Below are 22,344 nucleotides of genomic sequence, written 5' to 3' on the forward strand. Positions count from 1 at the left end.
AACAATAATGACAGAGTTATTCAGGGTTGCTTTATTCTTTGTGTAAATGCTTTTCAGGCACAGGATGCTTTTCAGGGCACAGGCAGGAACTTGCAAGTGCCATACCTTGGAACTGTTTATTGCTCTTTAATGTTAAATGTATTATTTAGTAAATGACCTTCCAGCCTGAGAGCTGCTTAACGATTCATGAAGATGATCTTTGCTATGAAACTGGGCAAGGTCATGTGAGTTGCCAGCTGTGAACTTTAATCAGTGAGACAAGGTGTGCAAGATGTTAATTTACAAAATGGAATTATAAAGTGGAGAGCAAAATGCATCTGTAATGTTATTTATTTATGTAATATTCCAAATGCTTCTGTGTAAAGAGCTTTCAGCTGAACTACTGCAATGTAGCAGTTGTATATGAAGCCCTAGAAAAATTCTGTCTTTGGCTTTAAATATAATACAAAGATGCTTCAGTGGGAACAATGTAATTAAAGCATCCAAGGACCACTAACAGTTTGCATATGCAGTGCAATCTCAGTACCTTGATGAGGAATAACAACCCAAATGGATCAAATAAGCAATGACTTGGTATTAATGTAAATGTGCATAGTTTTGCTCTTCAAGTTTTGAACTGTAGTGTTGAAGCTGAGGGTGTGTGCTTTTGAGACCTGGAGCAAAAATATTGGACTACGGAAATCTGTCCCCTGTAGAGTCCTAGGTAGTCCTGAAACAAGATATTGCCTAATTTCTGTGTCCTGGGTTTGCTGTCTCATCATCCACCGCTATTAAAGTTGTTCTTTAAACCTCTGTTCAGAAGAAATGCATGACTCTGTAGTAGACACCAGTAGAAGTGTCTTAATATAGGCTGTCTTGTTCAAGACTGGATTATGAACTATTCTTTATTTCCTAGTACAGCACTGTCATTCTTCTAAACACTGTTGCTGGTTTAGTGACAATGTTAATTAACTATGGAAGATAAACAGCACTTTGGTTTGGGCTCCCTTGCTGTTGTCATCCTGAGTGATAGAAATGTATGAAGCAAAATTTGCAAGTCTGTTGCAAACTAGTGATGGTCACAAGGACAGATGATTCCTTCAGCTACTAGTTGGTTTTCCTGTTGGACCCCTTTCTGTTGTTTTGGGTGTTTTTTTGTTTTTTGTCTTTTTTAAATAGCAGTGTTGTGAGATAGGGCTTACAAAACAAGAGGTTGTATTTGGGTGTGCTGTTTCTGGCTCTCACTAACTCAAGCTGTTATGTTTCTTAGTTTCATACCACAGATCTACAATAGCTGCAGATTACTGTGGTGAGGGTTTTAGTTTTAAGCCAGTTTTGTTAGTTCATACATATCTGCAATAATGCAAGCATTTTCAGTCTTGAAGATGCTACCTTGTAGCAAGTCTGCATTATGGGAACTGTATGTTTCTGAAAGAGAAATTAAAGTACAAAAATGTATCTGGCAGATAGGTTTTGTGTGCTAGGTATTTGTAGGTTCCTCAGTTAATATTGGTAACTTAAGTTTCTAGCATCACAGCACTAAATGCTTTCTTCCCTCAACACTAGAAGGTATGTTTAGGAAAAACTATTTTGGCACCCTTAGTTTGTTAGCATCCAGTTCACTGCAGTCTGCTGCTAACATAAGGTGGCATGGAGTTCATCTCTGCAAAAGATAGGACATGAGTGTCTTTATCGCTGTCTCTTACACACGGGTAATGCTCACCTTCCTCTGACTCTTGCCTTCATGTTTCAGACACAAGTTGGCCGATTTGCTCCTCAGTTTTCAGGATATCAGCAGCAAGATTCCCAGGAGCTCTTGGCTTTTCTTCTAGATGGCCTGCATGAGGATTTGAACAGAGTGAAGAAGAAGCCCTACTTGGAGCTGAAGGATGCCAATGGCAGACCTGATTTGGTATGGTGCCCTTTACTTGAGGGTAGGGCAGGTAGTGCTTTTGAGGGAGCTTATTTGGGTTTTATGACACTTCCCAGCCTTCCTGCTCACAGGCCACAAACATCCTCCCTACATAGCAGTGTACTTGGGAGAGGAGAGCCCTGTCATGCTTTCTGGCCTGGCTGATGCTTCCTGGCACATAGCTCCTGCTCTGCTTCACAGCAGAATATCTGGGTGTGCAGGAAGATGGGCTTATGGGACCATACTGACATTGTTCTGCAGTGGAAAGGAAGGAAATTGATACAACAGATATGTGACTTAACAGCTACCTAGAAGTAGGCCGTAATTTACTACCATAACCTTTCCTCCTGACTGCTCAGCCCCACCTTCTTCCATGTAGACTGAGCAACAGCTTTCCACATCAGTTTGAGGACAGTGCTTACTGTGCAGGCCATTGTACTTGCAGGTGCATTTTGGTGGGAGTGTGAGCACTCTCATGTGAAGCTGCCTGAGGTGCCTTTCAAATAAGTGAACATGTGCCCTGGACATGGGGTTGTAAATGGGCATTCTGGTGTCTCACTTGTAGACAGCAGAGGGTCAAATGAAATGAGCTTTAAGGCCAGACTTCTCATGTCTGCTCCCTCATGGCCTCTAGATAAATGTAATCCATGAGCTAGATAAAAAAGTGGCATGAACAGGGTGCATGAAGGCACTGGCTGAGAGAATGGGAGAACCAAGGTAACAGTGACTTGGTACAGCCATGGATCTTGATGAATTCCTGGTCTCTGGAGAAACACTTCTATCTCAGCATCCTGTTTAGTGACAGTAGCATTGCAGAGCATGTATATCTGTGGCACTTCTCCTTAGATGTATATATGGTATTGTACCATAACTAAAAGTCTCTCACTAAAAAGAGCTTCTGATGGCATTGAATAGACAAATGCCAGTTATCAGATGCCCTTAGTTGATGAGTTTATAAGTTGTATTTTGAAGGTCTGCAGTGAAGTGTAATTTGTCTCTTCTGTATTTTATTTGTGAGGCATGGACCATCATTTTCCAAGAAGAAAAAAGTTTTCATTTTTTTCTCAGAAGCTGTAGCTGCAATTGTCTTTCAAAAAGCAGGGGGCAGCAGTCCATTCCTCCTGGAGGAGAGTGGAGCTCATCTTGCCAGCAGCTTGCTCTCCTGAGGAGCAGCATGTGACCCTCTGGTCTATTTGCTCCACTCATGCTTCTGGCATTATGTGCCCAAAGAAAACCTGGCAAAGTGATTCAGCTGTATTAGATGTATTTTTAGCTGTTTTTGACCTAATGCAAGACCTTAATTTCAGAGAAAAAAATGCTGATGTGTTGTGCTGGACACACTGGTAGACCCTACCTCCCCTTTTTGTGAAACCTGCCTGTCAGTATCTATTTTCTGAATTTTCTTTGGTCCCTCTGCATGCCATGCCATGAAAGTGCTTGTGTGAAATAATTTCTTTATTTTTTTTCTATAGGAGGTGGCAAAAGAAGCCTGGGAGAATCACAGGCTGAGGAATGATTCTATCATTGTGGATATTTTTCACGGTCTTTTCAAATCTACCCTTGTTTGTCCCAAATGTTCCAAAGTTTCTGTGACCTTTGATCCCTTCTGTTACTTAACCCTTCCACTGCCATTGAGGAGAGATCGTCTCATGGAAGTTACCCTGGTGTATGCAGACCCACAGTGTAGACCTGTCCAGGTGAGGCATGTTGAAGACACTTCTCTTTCAGTCATCTGAGTCTCTTTTGGTTTAAAGTTGAGTCTTCTCAAGTCATCTAAAGAACACTGTCCACCTTTGACTAATGTAGGATCATTTAGCCATGTTAAAAGCTTACAGATCTGTCTTCAGGGAAGTGTTCAGAGCACTAGAATTGGAATAAAAGGATTATCAGATATTTAATGGCTGAGGTAGAGCATTCAGGATATTTCTGTACTAGATAGAGTAAGGTTTCTTGACTGTGCCCCTCATGCTTTTTGTAACTTGAAGTGGTGTATTGATCTGAGTCAACAGTCAAGTATTCACACAGCCTTTTGCTCACTTGCCTCTCCCCACCAGGAATGGGGAGAGAACAAAAGCAAGACCCATGGATTGAGATAAAGATGATTTAATAGGTGCAGGAAAAGTGAGGAGGTGGAAACAGTGACATAAATGAAAAAGGAAATCATTTGCCACCTCCTATGAGGTGGAAAAGGAAAGGAAAAGGAAATCATTTGCCACCTCCTTTTTTTCTCTACTGTAATTTTTATTGCCAAGCACGTGCTGTGGTATGGAATAGCTCTTTGGGCAGTTCAGGACAGCTGTCCTGGATGCACCCTCTTCTAACTGCATGCCCACCTCCCCCAGCTCATCTGCTGAGGAGATGGAGACAAAGAGGAAACCTCGGAGCTGCACAAGTACTGATCAGCAGTTCCTAAACCATCAGTGCTATATTGACACTGTTTTAGATACAAGTCCAAACTGTGGCACCCCATACAGGGTTCTACAAGGACAGTAACTCTCAACCAGCCCCACTGCAGTCTAATGCATGACCTATTCTGGAGGAGCTCTGGGGATTAGTTTCTGCTTGAGGGCATTGTCTGGAACAGAACTCATTAAAAAAGTAAACTACAGCCTGTATGGATAACATTGACCATCAAAGGAAGGTTTAAGTGATCTGATCTGCTCTGAAGGGCTGGTTTGTTTGTGAGGGTTTTTTCATGTGTTTTACTACTGCTGAGCCTGACCAAAACAAAAGGCCAACTCTTCAAGGCTTTCAGTCCTCCTAGGTCCCTGCTTCATAAGGTGTAGCTGAGATCCAGAAGAACTTAAAGGGTGTGAACATGACTTCAACTTAAGCAAGACTCCTATTAATTGAAGGTTTTGTTTCCATTTTATTGTGCCTTGCATGAGTTTATTTTGCCTGGTGTAAGCATGATTTTATCTTTGCTTCTAGTACCGGGTTGTGGTGCCAATGATGGGGGCCATCTCAGATCTGTGTGAATCACTCTCCAAACTCTCTGGTGTTCCTGCAGAAAATGTAAGGATAAATACAGCACAGTAATTATTGATAAATATTTTTTTTTTGAAGAATCTTAAGACCTTAACTTTTAGATGGGTGATAAGTTGATTGAAATAGTGACAACCCCCTTATAAGATCGAATTCTGTTCTTCGATTATAAAATAAAGAAGATGGATGGAACCATCTGTGTTTATTCTAATAGTTCCACTGTGATAAAGATGCTTTAGAAAAGGGGCAGAAAGTTAGCTTCCACCTTCTTGACAGTGTAGTTTCTCATTACTGAGAGATGTTCCCTTGTCTGTTTTGGGTCTGCCTCTTCTTGGACATACTTTTAATAACAAAGGGATCAGGTGAGCTTTTCTAATGTGGTTTTGTAGTTGGTGGGGTATTTTCAGGATGCCAGTTTATTTCATTTAGTTATAGATGAGAGTGATCTGTGCCCGAAATCGTAGCCTGCTGCCACTTTAATGGGATCTTTGCTGTTTCCACCAGGCTGGCTTGCAGCTGTTGGAACTGCATCTCCTCAGCACCTCTATAAAATCAATCTGTTGTTTGCTTTGTTATTCTGATCCATCTTAATAAATACAGCTGATCAGCTGCTGGATGTTGTTACTCAAAACAGTGCTGATGTTTTGCTGAAAATTCTGGTGAAGGAAGAATTGAATAAACTGTTGCTTGAATTTAAAGAGGGTAGCTTGCCTAAAGTTATGTAAGCTTTCATTATAATCTCTTTGCAAATATCACTTGCTGTTCTAGATGGTGGTGACAGACGTGTATAATCATCGATTCCACAAAATCTTCCAAATGGATGAAGGTTTAAATCATATCATGCCAAAAGATGACATCTTTGTGTGAGTAAAGCGGGGAGATGCCATGATGTGAAGAGCACCACAAAATATTCACTTTTGTTTCAGAATATAATACCTGAAATTTTTATTTTTATTTTCCCTCTCTCAAAATCTAAGGCTTCCTTGTAGACCTTCTGCATGCTATAGCAGTAATGCTGCACTTCTGTTGGCAAATCAGAGTGTGCAATGTTTAGCAGGTGTTTTTCTAACACAAAGGGAGTTGTGGCACTGGGTAGTAATTGGCTTCTTGTTTGGCCTGTGTTCTGCAGTTTGGAGCTTTTTACAAGCCTGTTTCAGAGAAGATAATCTACTTATGAATTAGTTACACTTTACTGTTTTAGGCAAGCTTAAGATTACTGTTCTTATGCTCCAATCAGCCAAAAGCCTTGTAACTGTTACTAGGATAGCATGAAATCTAAGCTGTTGTACTCTGCCTGTCATACTTGCTGTGGCACCCAGCTAGACGTGGCTGGAGGTTCTTGATAGACTCTTAACTGGTGCTTACAGTATTTGTCTTCACTGTGGTTGTGAGGAGCTTCATCAAAGCTGAAATTTGGTTGTGCTTGGTGTTGTATGTGTGTGGTGGATGCAGTGTCTCCTGTCATCTGTGACATCTGGTGAGGACAGCAAAAATCATGTTGCTCTGTGACAGATAAAAATGAAAAATATTGCACATGAAGTGCAACATGGAATTTGAGGCTGAACCTGGTGGTTGGTGAGGTCAAATCCAGCCCTTCCTCATGAGTCCAGTCTTCCTCATTGAACTGGAGAATATTCCAGTTCAAGGATGTTGCTTCCATAAAATTGTTCTGCCAATGTAGATCCTCCACGAGGATACTGTGATGCAGTCTGTACCTTCCACTGAGTGGGATTCTGAGGCATACTGCTTGGTCCTATTCTGTCATGCCATCTCTTGTGACCTCAGTGCTGAGGTGCAATGTCTGACTTTTTCTGAAAGTTCTTGTTATGTTATTTTCTTCAATTGCAGCTAAAGACAATTGCACCTTCACCTGTTCTGTGAGGGTGTTGTAAAGTGTTAAATTGTAAGTGAATCTATCTCCAAAGCTAATAAAGCATTGAAAAAAGGTATAAAAAGTTAGCATGATATTACAGTAGTAATTACAACCCCTCCCACACTTTTCTGTAGATATAATATTGTATGTCTGTTCACAGAAAGCAGTTGTGTCAGAATCAGGTCTGCTCCAGGCTTGGGGGAAGCATTTGTTGAACTGCAGTGCATCTGCCACTTCCTTCTGTGTGGAGGCACAGCTGTAAATGAGGTGATGCTCTGAGTCACAGTGAGCAGACTGACCTGGGTTAAAAATAACCCTCCAAGGAAGAGGAGAGGTAGCAGGAGGAAGTTTTTGTTAATCCTGTTTTTCTGTGTACACCCTTGAAGCACTGTGAGGCAAGAGCTAACAGGCTTTGTTAAAATTGGTACAAAGTGGGATCCTCCTTTGCTGTTTCTTGCTTGTAGTGCCTGAGGTGAGCAAGCTCTGGTCATATTTTCAGGTTCTTGCTGTACCTAAAGGAGTTTGATACCCCAGCAACCTCATTACGTTCTTAGATTACAAGCAGATATCTCTCTGGGTAATAGAAATATTTAAATTTAAACAAAAAATTTATCCTGCAATATATATTTAGAATATTTCTGTCTCCCACCTTTAAAGGACAAACATGCTTCCAGTTGAAACTAGAAATATGTAATTGAAATAATGTACAGTTGAAAAATATTTTATTTCCCCAAAGTCAGTGAAGAAGATTTGAATCCCTGCTGAAAAGCATTTTGTTCTTTTGGTTTTTGGTTAAGGCAGAGTTTTTAGAGAAGTGACAGGAAAAGACTTGTTTCTTATGACTTTAAGGATGGCTCTGTGCCTCCATAGTCCACAGTATGTTTAGCTTGGAGGAGATCCTCCTGTGCTGCCTGGTGATGTAGTTATGGGGTGTACCACTAGTTGCAATGTGTAATGTGTATTTCTTCTGTTCCTGGAAGAAAGATTTCTTTGTATTGATTAATGAAGGGGAGCAGCTGCCTTTTATTAGGCAGTATCATGTGATGTTTTACAGTGACAGTATTTTCACCCTAAATTCACAAATAGCAAACTAAAACGAATTAATAAATCATTCTAGCCTATCAAGTTTATTTGTATAACATTTAGACTTGAAAATTCCACAAAATAAACTTATTAGAAGGCTTTCTAGAGTTCTATGTTGGGCTGACAAGATAGCAATTGATTTATAAGCAAGGAAGAAACTGGAAGGTGCCTACCGTGATTTGAAAACATGATTTTTTCCTAAGACTTACTAGAATCACATGTCAGCTTCTATTCTAGGTGAAGTAAGAGAAAAGATGAGATTTTTTAAAAATAGAATTAGTTATGTTACCAAAGGAAGTGTTGTAACACTATAGGAAATGGGCATCATTTCAGGATGTTGTGCTCACAGTGCAGCAGAGCTAAGTGAGAGGTAGGTCAGCTTTCAGCTGGGAAAAATAAACTGGGGAGGGGTATCTGGTAATCATCTGGTTACATTTTATAGGGTGTGTTCTCATGTACTCTTAAGTTAAAGTAGAAGTCTTTAAGGTGGATATATAACATACAAACTGGGATATGACTGAGGCCCATTATTAGCTCATAGTTTGTTTTTAAATGTTTTCTAGAATAAAAAATTCTTTAGTATTTAAACTAATACGATATCCACTGTCTCACTCATGTGCTCAAACTATTTCCTAATTCTGGAAATGAGGATCCTGGTGCATCCTCATCCCTTTTATATACTGATTTCTGTTCGTATTTTCCAGTAACATCCAGGGGCCAGCCTTCCCTGCTGGCAAATTGTAGTGTGTTCATCTCATTAATATGTTTTAAGTAATTGAAGTTAGGCATAAGGATATGCCTTCACTGGATAGAAAACAAAGTGTAAAGGAGTGAGTGATTCAAAATAGAGTTAAATCAGTGTGTTGTATCCAGAAATAGGCTTCTTACATGTATGTTTTCCAAACTTATATTCTAAAGTTGCAAGCTGCTCCGTGGGTCTTATTGAATTTTTTTTTAAGTTGTTTTCCTGAAGGATGTTGTAGCCCAGTCTTTGAATTTGGGTGTGCACACAGGTCTGTTCATTTCCTTCCTGACAGCCACTCTGAGAGTTATGAGAAGCCATGAAGAGCTGTCCTTGTTGCCCTCTAAACAGGACATTTGCTCAGAGTCCAGCAGGTCTTCTACCTTCATTTTTGCTGGGTTAGTAGGTTGCACCTGTTCTGAGTGGGCTTGCAGGAGAGCTGGAGCAGGAGGGATAGACTGCTCCTTTTTCTTAACTGAAGAGTGATTTGATCTAATCACTTTTTGAAATAGGAAATAAGTTGTTGGTTACCACCTAGGTGACTCTCAGTTGTTTCAATGGTTCTGGAGCTTTAGGGTCCTGTAAGTTCTTCATAACCTGTAAGTTCTTGAATTCTGTACAGTTTTTAGCATTGCCTTAAGTCAGATCAGGACTGAAAAACATAAATTGTCAGTCTCTTGCAGTATTCCTCCAGGTTTGTTTTGTAGCTGTAGGCAGACCTGGTCTGCACGTGATGCACGTGACAGTATCCCTGTTGGTTTGACAGACTTCTTATTTCTTTTTTTTTTTTTCACTAGCCACCTGACAACACATGTCTCAGCCAAGGAAGAATCTAGTACTTTAAGAGTTCTGTGTTCCAGCAGAGATGTGATTGGAAAAAAAAAAATTCTTTCATTCTGTGAGCAGGAACTCACACAACACGTTGCAGTAGGAGCATGGCTGGAATGGACAGAACATATGGTCTGCAGGCACAGATGTTGTAGCCTGGACTGGATGTTGGTGAATACCTGTGAAATGTGCATTAAGTGGGTGTATAAAATACTGAGTTTGCCCCCTTTTTTGGTCATTTTGGTGGCTGAAAAGCTGTTGTTTTGTTTTTTTTTTTCCTCTGCTCAGTATAGGGATATGAGGGAGGACATGTTCAGCTTTCTGGGATGAGAGGTGTGAGACATGCATTGTGAACTTCCATGTCCCACTAAAGTGGTGACAGATACAAAATTGTGGGAGATGGGGGTACAAAGAGTTGGGGGAAGTATTGGACTGCATTTGTAAGTAATGCTGAGTGCACAGTAATGAGGAAAAAAAAAAGTGGATTGCTAAGATAATAGTTTTCCCTCTCAGCTGCTCAATTTCTGGCTCGTCAATTCTTGTGGTGTATTACTTAACCTGTTGTGCTCTCTAATGGTAAAACTTCAAAATTAAGTAATGCAAATGTTAGTGGGCTTCCTAGTATTTAAGTGACTTCAAGTAAGTCTCATATGCACCCCAAAATGAATCTGGCTTCTTTTACACAACAGGCAAAAACTACTTCTTTTCTTCTCCAGGTCACCTGAAAGAGGAGGAGAATTCAGGGCTAGAATTCTCCAATCCCATTCTTTCATGAGGCATTGTACTCCTCTCTTTTTTTATCATGGCAGTCTTGGAAAGGTAGTAAAGTCCTGAGATGTGTTAATATTTAGCATCAGAGAAGAGGTGAGGTACTTGCAGAAATAAAAGGGTTTGAGAAGCAAGATTGCTGACACAGTTTGTAGGGGGAGTGCAGTCAAAGAACAGTGGGACCAACCCACTTCTCACAGCGTTGTAAATGTTTCTCTCAAGGCATGTTGTTCCTGTGGAAGGGCAGGGAGACCTGTGGCAAATGGTCAGAAAAGTCACTTCTGTAAAGGTGGTCTGCAAATCAATTTGAGGATGTTAGTTCAGTGTTTGTGCTGAATGCTCTCATTCTCCAGGCTAAGCAGAGAACAGCATTCGGCACGTAACCGAAATGCTTACTATTTCTTTTTCTTAGGTTCTGTGAAGTCCCAGCCCCACTAGGACCTCCGGCTCCCGCTCCAATGTAACACCCAGGCATGCACCATGCTGGTGATATCAGATCACCCAGGGATCCTCCTGGAGCTTGGAGCCGGCCTACAAGGGGTCAGGTAAGCATCATTTGAAAAGGAACCCACTGCCCATTTCAGGGGTGTCACTCAGAGTGTTTCTTCTTAGTTCTTAAGGCCTAAGAAGAAAAAAAAATCATGGACAAACTAGATACCCCTGTTCTCTTAGCCTGGCTAATGGGGCATATAATATACCATGTATTGTGTATGTTGATGAAAGTTTCACAAATTGATTTGCAGGTCACCTTTAACATTTAAAAGTGTGCTTCTTTGAATCAGATATATTTAGTTTGCCATATGTGTACTGTGTTTTCTGCCTTCTTTTACAACATGCTGTGTAGTGTGTTTAGATGAGCTTATGGTCTTGAAAAACCATGGCTGGTTGTGGGATTTTTAAATTGACTGAGGCTACAACAACTGCTGAACTGAGTTTGTTAGGTCATCAAACCAGCTAATCCAGTAGTTTTATATGAATGTGTGAGAGCTTTTAGCAGACTGACCCAGGAAGTTTGTTTTTACTTGCTAAAATAAGTGTTTGCTTGTTTGAAATGATGGTTTGAGCCCTTTTGAAAGTATTTTTAAACTACTGAAAAAATTTTGCTGCTGGAATTATCTTGTCCATTTCAATCTTGCTCCTCTGGCAAAATCCTGTGACCAGCTTCTGCAGGGTAAGATACCTGCTGTTAAAAAGTTTCTTTATCACCTAGCCACCTTATTTGTATGTTCTGGTATTATGGAAGAAAACAGATTAGAGTGTTTTCACTTCCTAGAAGAGATCAGAATGTGTGCAGCATTTTCAGTCAGGTGTTTTCCAGCTTCCTGCTTCATCTTATTTTCAACTTTTGAGCCTATTGTAATTTCACAGGGGCATCACTAGGTTGGTGTGAAGTAATAATCCTGTTCAGATGGATCTGTTTGTCAGCTTCTGTAATTGGCATTTCTTTCTACCCTTCTCTGCTCTCTTAAAAAATACGCTTTTTTTTCTTGGTAGTTGCTATAGATTGACTTGTGATCCACATTGTATTTTCCAGCTGGAATTAATATCAGATTTGAGCACTTGGGAGGGCATGTTTCAATAATGTACATTATGTATATGTTAGTTTGGTGTTTAGTTCAGCTATTTTCTACTTTCAGTGCCAATCACATACCTCTGTCTGTAGCCTTTCATGTTCCTGTGCACTTGCTTAGCTTCAGTTTGCAGGGAACAAAAGTTAGGTCCTTCATCACTCACTGCTTGCTCTCTGAATTATAACCACAGACCTGAAGCCTTCGTGATGATGATTAAGATTGAAGATTAATGACACTTTTCAGAGCTGTCATGAATTAAAGGCAACCAGCAAGTATTTGTATGTGGTAGCAGCAAAGCTAATGATTCTAACTTGTGAAACTGTTGTGTAGCATTATCTTCTATTATTTTAATTAAGTTCTGAGATACTTAAGTACAGTTTATTGTCCATTAGGTTCTATAGCCTTCCTTAAATTGTAGCTGAAGTGTGTGTGTGTGTGTGTGTGTGTGTGTGTGTGTATATATATTTTTGTTTTTTTAGAAGGGGTGTCTGTTGCAGATAGGGATTATGGCTCCTGATTTAGACACATCTGCCTCTAATGCTAGTATGTAAAACTGTTCTGAAGTGGAGGGGGTAGAGGGGCACCTGAGTAACCAAATTTGTTATGTTTCAGTGAGAAGTGTACAAGAAGGTCTTTTGCAGAGTTTTATAGGGGTTCAGCATGCTGTCTCTTTGTGCTGGATGATGCCTGCATATGGGTAATCCTGAGCTTTTTCTCTCTGTCCCATCTGTTCTGTTGCATGGCAGGGAGGGCTCCATTCAGGACATGCATGAGGGTGGAGTTTGCTACTTGTAGAGCAGTGTAGGTGGTGTGAGGGGCAGTCACAAGAATGATCAGGAACATGTGCATGTGATCTGTTCTATAGGAGTCCAGTGTAAGGGTCTCACAGGACCTGGAGTTAATCATAGGTGATGTTCTGAAAGCGTGTATGGTCTTTTGTTATTTAAACAGTGCTAATTAAAATAATTCATCAATTTGTGCTGACAGTTCTCAGGAAACTTTAAGGTGGTGAACAGTGCTGGTGTTCAGCATTGACAGCGTAACAATCCTCAACAGCTTTCTATGTTGGACTCTTTGTGATCTCTGATGCTCTTGTTGGGCTGGGACTCACTGGAAGGATATTCTTCTTCATGTACTCTATTGATGGAGCACAGTCCCCAAGCCCTGAAATTTGTGTTTCTCCCTGCTCTAAAAGGGCATTTTGAACACAAGAAGAAAAAAATGTTTCTTAGCTCTTGAGAGAAGGAGAATAAATGTCTGAAGCTGTTAAGACTTGGAACATTTAGATATGCAGTTTTGGTCTTGGTCGTTATGTGTAGTGACATCTTTCATGATATATTTTTCAGTTTTAAGATAAGTCTGGGACAGGTGACTTACCAAGTTAAAGAGCAGTGTGACTTGGCATTCCTGAAAAATGGATCTTTTGTGATGGATAGTCCTGAAATCCATATCATGAGTGAACATTGGGATAGTGTTGGACCACATGGTTTCTTTTTACATCTGTGAATATCTCATTTGCTGTTTTGCTGAGCAGCACAGACTGTGTCTCAGTCTTTCCACTATTCACCAGATTTATTTGTTTTCTTCCAGAATGTTTTTCTTGAGTGTTGGCTGTCCTTCTGTTCCTCTGTGAAGCATATATCTCCTTCAAATTCTTGATTTTCTAAATTGTTGGTTGTTCAGTGATGTGGGCATTAACTGTAAAAGGGGCTGGGAAAATGCATACTTCAGGATATTAAGAGGGCTTCTTTCTGGAGAGGAAACAGTGGCTGGGGGATTTCAAAGTGTATTTAGTATTTTTCACTGGGGCTATGATCTGACTGAAGCAACAACAGCAGTAGTTGTCGGGGTAATGTTTGGGAGATGAGGGGCAGTGGGGATGTGAATTAGCAATAAAGACAGAGGGAAGGTGGCAGTTGAGTTGGTGGTAGGTTTGTATCCTGTGCCATGGAAGTGTTCAGGAAACTGCTCAGTCAGTAGCATGAAGGCAGAGTGCAGCCTTTTTGGTGCTTCTCAGGAAAACCTGATGGAGAGATTTGTGGGACTGAGTTTTTGTTGGGTCTACCTGCTGTACTTCCTGGCAGTGGGAATAACCTGTGGAAATACCTGTGTTTTGAACAGATATGAAGTTCCCAAGCCAAGTGAGGATGGGTCTGAGTGTGTGACTCTCTCAGTTTACTTTCGGGAGAAGACAGTGAGACAATCCACTGCAGGGACTGTGCTCTTTGGTCAGCCACTGCTGATATCTGTGCCGAAGCACAAGCTCACTGTGGATCACTTGTACAGAGTGATTTTGGAGCAGATCAGGTAAGTAATGTCTCCACCTTTGAATCCTATGCAAAATTCTAGCTATTGCTAACTCAGTTACACTGGAATAGGGTTTCTGCAGGCTTGGTAACAGGAAGAGATTTCCTTGATTTGTGTGTGGTGTATAAACCAGGATTTGCATTGCATTAGTGTCTGGAGGCCCTAGGGACATTTCAAGGTCCTGGATTTTCTGGGCTCTGTGAAAGCAGGCTGTAAGATACTGGTGGTGGCAGTCACAAGGGAGTCTGTCTGCTCAGTGTTGCAAAATGGGTCAGGAGCAGAGCCTGGACCTTCAGGGCTCTGAGATGAGGCCACCATAACTTATTTTGGTTTTTCCATCTACTGCTAGTATAACTTGGCAAAAGCAGTGAGAGTAGAGACTTACTGAATTGTTGCTGTTTGACTTATTTGCAGAACTGTTGGCCTGTAAAAGGTGCTGTACAGGCAGGGTGCCAGTTTGCTGAGGGAAATTGGGCACCAAGAAGTGCTGATGGGGTGGGGTTCTGCTGTTCTGCTGTACAGCTCTGCTGTGCTTGTGTGATAAACATATTCCCTCTTTTTAGCCGCTATGTGAAACTCCCCTTGGTGGATGAATACTCCACCCTCTGCTCAGACAAAGGAACCTGCAGTGACTCCAATGGTGTGGTTGAAGGTAAAGTCCTTTCAAATTTGGCTGGAGACTTTTCAGCACTTAAAGCTTTTTATTAGCATTTGGTTTGTGCAGTGTGTATTTGGCTTAAGCTCTAGCAGGTATTTTTTTCACAATGATTAAATCACATGATTGCTCAGGACTTCTGCCTGATATGGTGAGAATCCATATAGACCATTTTCCTTCCAAGGGAGACCAGATGTGTGTAAGCAGCAGCAGGAGAACAAGGTGTGGTTTGCATTCATCTTGATTCAGTATTAGGGAAGTTCTTGTTTTCCTTATGAGGCCTCCCTCCAGAGGCAGCTCCTTTTCAAATATGCCCTTGTCTCAAAGAGAAGTTCTGGAGAAGTGGAAATGATGTTTTCTGTTTATGGGCCTAGGATCACGAGGTCTCATTCTTAGGTTAGATGCCTGCAAGGATGCTTTTAATGCTGATGGCAAATGCACATTTCTCTTTCCTCTTTGAAATGATTCATTTGTTCTGCTGTGAGATTAACAGCTGGAACAAGTTAAGTAGGAAATTCGAAATGGGGGGAAAAAATCTACCCATTTTTCCCAAAGAATCTAAGTAACTTTCCTGAAGACCTATTCCCTTCTGTAGACATCCAACTGATTCTGTCTTGGAGTGTTTATTAGGGTGTGCTCTCAGAAGATATGATATTTAGCCTGCTGTGAACTGAGCGATCTCCATCATGTCTGATAGGTTGTACAACTTGCCTGATACATGCTAAAGGAAAGAAATACAGCTTCATCTGCAATGGTTGGCAAGCACAGATTTCTTTTTAGTGTATCCTTTGTTACATTCTGAGTAATCAGTATGTGTCATAACAGGCTCTTGCAAACAGGTGTCCATGTGAGGAGTCAGTCTAAACTTTCACTGGAGCTTGTTAATGTTGTGCTTGTTTTAAATTTTGCAAGGTGATATTGAAGAGATGGAGCATCAGGATGGAGGACAGGAAGGCAAGGAAAAGATGGCAGAAGTTGATCCCTGCCACTCTGAGGGCTGTATGCAGATTGAGTCAGCAAGAGACCTGCAGCCTTGCAAGAAACAGCATTTCACTTTTAGCCTCGTGAATTCCTCTGGGACCTCTGAGATAAACTCCATTGTAGAAGGCAAAATCTTAAAGCTAAATGGTAATTATTTTCTTGCTATTTTTCTTCTCATGTTCTTCCTTCTCAGTACACTTTTGCAATAAATGTTTCTTCTTGCAGCTTTTTCTGCCCTTGCCATTGACTGGGATTCTGATACACGGAGGCTACTTTTTGATGAACAGGAGGCACAGGTTGTAGTATGCTCTTTTCATACATAATCTACATATCAACCTGGTACTTAAAGATTACAGTAAATGGTGAAATGTAGCTGTAGCTCCCTTCATATAAAATGGAGTTACCAGTGTCAGCTATATCTATTTGAAATCTCTTAGTGATAATTGCTCTGCTTCCAGTGTGTCCTGCAAAGCAGATGTTTTAATTTCAAAACTGAATTGTCTAGTTTGTAGTCCACTGAACAAACCAGATCCCTAAAACTCAAAAGAAGCCTGAAACCAGGTTCATAGAGCTCAGTGTTCTTTCTGCCAGAGCTCTGTTGAGTAATGTTTTGTAACATAATAACCCCTTGTTACTTTTTTGCAAAAAGATGGAAATCTACCAACTCTGAAGCAGAGACACACTGTATTTTCTCTTAATGACTGTTTGTAACACAGTAAAGGAATGGCTGGAAGCTGGAGATGATTCTGTGGGTGGGGAAGCAGGGGCAGAAGTAGTCAGTGTGGTGAGGGTGAGCGTATTCCTTTGCATGAGGTCAAGGATGAAAAGTCTATGTGGAATTGAGTCAAGCATGTGTCTCTTTCACCAGGCATTTGAAAAACATGGAAGCATGTCACAGCCACAGAAGAAGAAGGCTGTGGTAGCCCTTAGAGACTGCATAGAGCTCTTCACTACTATGGAAACACTTGGTGAACACGACCCATGGTAAGGGCCTCTTTCCATCTGCCATATTTATCATAAAATGCCATAACTATTTGAGTTTACATTTTTTGTTGTGGGATTTTGATAATTTCCCAGGTCTGGCCTATTGTCCTCACCTGTGAGAGGTCTATCAGTTCTGTGTTATGCTATAGACTCAATAGGCTGCAAGTGTGGTTTAATAAAAAGTATTTGTTTCCTTTTTTTAAAAAAAAGAAGTGGCAGTGAGCATGTAGCTTCCAAATGTTGGAGTGTTTTTAATTCCTCGGCAAGTGTCTGTCTTCCAGACAGTGTCAGAGGAGGCAGTTGTGGTAATAAAGACTGAAAGCATATGGCTACCTTTGGATTTAATCCACAGAAATGTATTATTTCTAGCTTGTACCAGTTCTGACCTGTTCCTAACCAAAAACCCCTACTCCAGAGGGGCTGGATATACAGAACATCCTAAGTGACCAAAACATGATTACTGTGTGCAGAAGATATTTGGAGGTTATTTACTAGCTGTTTAAGGAAGCAACTCACAGTGTAGCTCATGATTTGTTTATTATTAATTTCCAGTCACATGCAGTAGATGTTTGCAGCTGTTACCTGTTTGAGCTGCATCAAGAGACAGTGAAGTAATGGGACCTTTAAATTTTTTTCTTTAGTAAATTAAAAAAAAACGTAGTCTTTGTGCAATGTTCAGTTAATGCACTTGCCATAGGACACCTTGCCTGTAAAATGAAAGCAAGTTGCAGCTTGGAAAGCCCTGAGGAAGAAGCTTTTCTTTTACTGTAGTCATTAATTTCCTTGCTTGGTATTAATTTCTCAGGTACTGCCCGAACTGTAAGAAACATCAACAGGCCACAAAGAAGTTTGACTTGTGGTCTTTGCCCAGGATTTTGGTTGTGCATTTAAAGCGCTTCTCGTACAGCAGATACTGGAGGGATAAACTTGACACTGTTGTGGAATTCCCAATCAGGTAGGATTCTTCCCTCAAACCAGGAAGACCTTGAGGAAGATGGTCAAATGAAATCTGATGTCAGTGTTGGGTGGGCTTGCTATTAAAGCTGTAACTGGAACAGCTACACCTTCTGGGTTTGAACTTCAAGACAGCACATCTCAAAGAACACTACTTACTTGCAGGTAAGAGCACTTCTTACTAGCAGGTACTGTTTCTTCTGAAATTAGGTTAAAACCATGTGATTCTGCTTAACCAAGAGAACTTCTACAGGGAATCTAGCAGATTTGTTGGGCAGAGCTACACTTGTAGTACAGAGGGTTGCACAAGTACAAGATGAAAGTCTGCCTCACTCCTGCTTCCTTGTGTCAGCAAACTGCTGCAGGATTAAGTCTTTTCCTTACTCCTCATGCCTGTACAAGGACACTCTGTCTTTTATTCAGCACCTTCTTCTAAATCTTTTGGCACTGCTTGATGTGTTTACCATGACCTGCCCTGTGTGGGAGGGATAACATGTCTGGTCTTTACACTAAGAACATCTCGCTGTTGAGTAGCAGAGTGCAGCACTTTTCTACCAGTGCTGCCTGTCTGCAGAGCTTCACTGGTGTCATGCAACACTCTTTAAAAAGTGCTGATGGATGGTGTACTGATACTTTTGGATTTCCTTCCAGGGGTTTAAACATGTCCGAATTTGTCTGCGACCCAAGAGCAGGCTCATATGTGTATGACCTCATTGCAGTTTCCAATCATTACGGAGCCATGGGAGTTGGCCACTGTGAGTAACTGTTGCTCCACCCTTTGTGTGCAAGGAAATACTGGCAGAGGGGTCATGGGAGGGCTCTGTGCATCAGACACCTGCAGGAGCCCTTACCACAGGGGAATGTTTTGAGAGTGGAGATCACAGTCACAGAAATCTCGGTTGGAAAAGTCTTTGCAGGGCTTTAGTCCAACTTCCTCCTTGAGTAAGTACTCTTGGAAGCACTAGGTCAGGTCCCTCATCAACAGAAAACTTCTCTTTCATATGAAAATTGTCTTATACTGGATGTTTGAGAAAGCTCTTACTCAAGAGGGGGTGAACAAAACACTGTAGTTATTTTCCTGACTCTTTGCCCTATATGCCAGCGAAAAGAAGTAAGTCTGGTATGTGGGACAGGGTTCTAGATGAGTTGGGCCAGCTAGCTCATGTCAAAGCTAGCTCCTAGCCTCCTGTGCACATTTGGTTCACGTCCTGAGCGTTGCTGGTGCAGTGCAGTTGATGTGTTGTTAACTACTGCCCTTTCCTGGAGCACTGAGCTGCAGTTTCTTCTCCTGACAGACACTGCCTACGCAAAGAACAAAGTGAATGACAGGTGGTACTGCTTTGATGACAGCAGTGTGTCATTGGCTTCAGAAGACCAAATAGTGGTGAGTACTGGGCCTGAGGCTCATCTTGAGTCGGTGCTGAAAGTGTGGTTCTCTGCTTTGGGCATTAATTTTCCAGCCAAGCTGTGTGTGGAGTGTTTCAGATCATTTTCTTCTCTGTTTGGTAGACAAAAGCTGCATATGTGCTGTTTTATCAGCGCCGAAACAGCGAGGAACATACTGCCCCATCTCCTCCTCAGGAAGAGTGTGATGGCATGGACACCAACTAAACATCACCTCTAGCACTTGGCCACCATCTTAGCAGTCGCTCCTTTAAAGCCATGCCTGAGGCATCTGAAATTTTTTTCTTCCTTCTGTAGGAGTCAAGCAGAAAATCTAGCACTGAAAGATGTAGTGCTGGGGGTTGCAGAATAGCACTGGAGAGCCAGGAATAGGTGCTGACACTTGGGTATTTAGAGGCCAAAAATAATATATATTGGAGCTTCAATAAAATTCTTATTAAAATCTGTCTGAGCTGTGTGGCTAGAGGCAGGGGTTGGGACTGACTGGGCTAGTGCTGGGGGTCTTGGGCTGAGGGTTGTAGCTGGTGTTGGGCAAGCACAGCCTGAGCTGGAGGCCAGGTCATGGCTGAGCCTTGCAGGGACCCATGGAGGAGTATGCTGGGTATGATTCTGTGAATCAGTGTGGGGCTTCTGCCAGCCCTCTGGTGTTGCTGTTGTGCCCTGCCTGTGTCAGGGAGGCATGCTGCACCCTTTCTGGAAGCTTAGTTCAAATCTTTGTGTATCTGGCCTGTCTTTTCCAGTCTCTGCCATCATACCTTGGTCCCCCTGCTATGCAGCAAAACTTTCTCTTTCTTGTGTCCTTTTGTTGATGCATTTGAGGCTTTTCTGGGTGGTTTTGACTCAGCCTTTTTCATATGAACCCTGTAATGCAGAAGTGAATTGCACCTGCCTGTGGTGTGGCACAGCTGCAGACCCACACAGAGGTGCAGAATACAGCTGCTCTGGCTCTGGTTCCCATTCTTCTGCAGAGAAAGTGTCATCCATAATGTTGGTAATTTCTTGTCTTTGTCCATCTCCTACATCCCTCACTTCCAGGCTGCTCTGTAAGCAGTTTTTTGCCTTTACCATTTCTCCTGTGGTTTGTGCAGTGGCAGCTTTTATTCTTTTTTGCTCGTTCATGGACTCCTTACAGCTTTTTCTCCAGCAAGGCTCAATACTGTGTCCCAAGAGCTGCTGCTTATAAGGATGACAGCCCCATTCAATGAATCGTGTGAGGTTTCAGCCTTTTTTCTTGTGACTTTTGTCTTTTGATTGTTTTTGGACTGGTCTTTGAGCCTTTTTCTCCTCCCTTGAGCACTGCCCTTCATGTCCCCTGCCCCATCATCTGCTGTGAGGCTGTGGGTGTGATGGTCCTGTTCCAGTTCTCTCTCTGCCTTAGCTGCTCATTTGTTCCACTCCATCCTTTTGGCACAACTGGCAAATGCTCTTCCTTCTGTTCTCATTTACTGTCTGAGTTACTTGTAGGACTGAATTCCAGCTTTCATCTTTGAATGAGGACACCTGTGAGCACTAGATCAGATCACTCCTCAGTGTAGAACAAGTCTGCCATATGAAAAAAAAAAGGAAAAATCCAGAGCATTAGTCTGCTTTCTAGGGAAAGATCTAGTGGTGAATCAAACAGGAGAGTTTTTACTTCTAGCCAAATGCATTGGCAGAACAAAAGGCTAACACAGGCTCCTGCCATGCTTATTTTTCACCCTGAAAGGTGTGCTTGCAGCCACTTGGTTCCCTGTGCACAGTCCCTGTGGCTTCATGGCTGACCATAGTCTTCTCTGTTGGTCAGTGTAACAGCAGTCATCCATTTAACTTCAAAATACACCAGCCCAACTCCTTTTCTGCAGCTCTGAGCAAGAAGCCCTGTAGGGAATTGCTGTGTGCCCATTCCTGCACCTCTGTACTGCAGCCCAACAAAAGCCCAGACAGCTGCTTGCTGCCTTCTCCTGTTCCAAGCACTGGGAGGGGAAGGCAGACACGTGCAGCTCCTCAGCCAGGTGACAGGGAGGAGGAAGAAGAGCTGCCTCTAGCTGGCAACCTTCTGTTCTGATCTTCTGCTGCAGAATTTTGCTTTTAAAGCATTTAAATTTGAATTTTGAGATCAGAATTACTTAGTTGCTTCTGCTGTTCTGATTTGGGGTATTTGGGATTTTTACAACTCTTAATACTGCATTTGTGTTTTTTTCCTTGTTACTAAGGGAGAGCATCCAAAAAACAATTCTTAAGCTGTAGCACTGCACTGAATTACTCCGATCAGCATATTCATTTTATCCTTAAAGAAAATCATGTGGGCATTCCAAAATGGGCAAGACAGGAAAGGGAGAGGAGCAAAGAAAAATCAATCTGAAATAGCCTTTGTTCTCCTCTCCACCTCCTTACCTGTGCTGACATTGAGAAACTAATCATCGGGGCTAAATCTCTGATGCTCAGATGCTGAACAGACTCTGTTGTACTGCAGAAAAAGTGGCCCAGCTCTTACTTTCTCTGCCTCTTGAGCTGACAGGCTTCAGCTGGTGTGTGTGTGCTGTAATACCAGACCTGTTTTTTAGACTAGCACTTTGTAAGTGGCTGGCTTTATTGTACAAAGAGGAAAATTAAAGAGTGGTTTGCACTGAAACTGGGTTTTGTTGTATTTTTCGGCTTTGACTATGTGACCTGACAGTGCTGGTTGTGGGGATGCTTAGTGCTCCAAAAGCTCTTTTAGCTGGGGGAGGGTGAGTCCTGTAGACCCAAACCCAGCTCTGCTAGTGGGAATCTGGGAGAAAAGCAAGAATTGCCTGCACTGCTCCATCCATCCTAGAGTTCTTGCTTGCTCTAGAGCTGCCTTTTCTCCCCCATGGTGCTGGGTTGCTGATGTCTGGGGCTGTTGCAAAGCCTGCCCTTGCCTTTCTGTGGCACTTGGGCAGCTTCAGCTATGGCCTCCTCAGCATTCTTCCTCTTCTGCAGATCTTGAGGGGCTCCTGGCCCTCCTTATGTCCATTTTTTGCAGGGATATCAGGGCTGCTTGTGGCTGTAACACTGCAGTAGTAGTTCTGCAGTCACTGCAATTTCCTTATCAAGGCAACCTGAATGTGTATGAGAGCAGGCTGGAGAAGATTGAGAAGTGGCAGCTTTTGGCTGTGGAGATGTGTGGGAATTGTCAGCATGCAGGCCCACAGGTACAGCTTACACCCGAATGCAGAGGACCTGAAGCAAGATGAACTTCCCTAGTGCAAAAGGGAGGGATAAAAAACCCTGAAACACAAGCTGTGTTGCCAGTGAAGCACTCTTGTTGTTGGCACTCAGGAAAGAAGTCCCTGAGGCAGAGCAGAACATCTCTGAGCT

The 22,344-nt window shown here is 42.0% G+C and overlaps 1 protein-coding gene across 3 annotated transcripts in view; it reads left to right on the forward strand.

The window, feature by feature from the left end:
- Window positions 1–21,637, forward strand: part of USP4 (ubiquitin specific peptidase 4) — a 38,232-nt gene extending 16,595 nt beyond the window's left edge. For 2 of the 3 annotated variants that reach the window (XM_008499079.2, XM_030458591.1), the window contains 13 exons: window positions 1,733–1,891; window positions 3,364–3,588; window positions 4,823–4,906; window positions 5,645–5,739; window positions 13,863–14,048; window positions 14,612–14,700; window positions 15,616–15,831; window positions 15,910–15,980; window positions 16,553–16,668; window positions 17,474–17,623; window positions 18,274–18,377; window positions 18,918–19,006; window positions 19,132–21,637. In XM_008499079.2, coding sequence (XP_008497301.2) covers window positions 1,733–1,891; window positions 3,364–3,588; window positions 4,823–4,906; window positions 5,645–5,739; window positions 13,863–14,048; window positions 14,612–14,700; window positions 15,616–15,831; window positions 15,910–15,980; window positions 16,553–16,668; window positions 17,474–17,623; window positions 18,274–18,377; window positions 18,918–19,006; window positions 19,132–19,233 — 1,686 coding nt within the window. In that variant the 3' untranslated portion in view covers window positions 19,234–21,637. Of the gene's footprint in view, window positions 1–1,732; window positions 1,892–3,363; window positions 3,589–4,822; window positions 4,907–5,644; window positions 5,740–10,582; window positions 10,711–13,862; window positions 14,049–14,611; window positions 14,701–15,615; window positions 15,832–15,909; window positions 15,981–16,552; window positions 16,669–17,473; window positions 17,624–18,273; window positions 18,378–18,917; window positions 19,007–19,131 lie in introns of those variants that run through there. The other variant, XM_030458592.1, reaches the window with a different exon arrangement.
- Window positions 21,638–22,344: the final 707 nt, after the last annotated feature.

The sequence above is a fragment of the Calypte anna genome, chromosome 12 (assembly GCF_003957555.1).
Source record: "Calypte anna isolate BGI_N300 chromosome 12, bCalAnn1_v1.p, whole genome shotgun sequence".
Taxonomy (NCBI): Eukaryota; Metazoa; Chordata; class Aves; order Apodiformes; family Trochilidae; genus Calypte; species Calypte anna.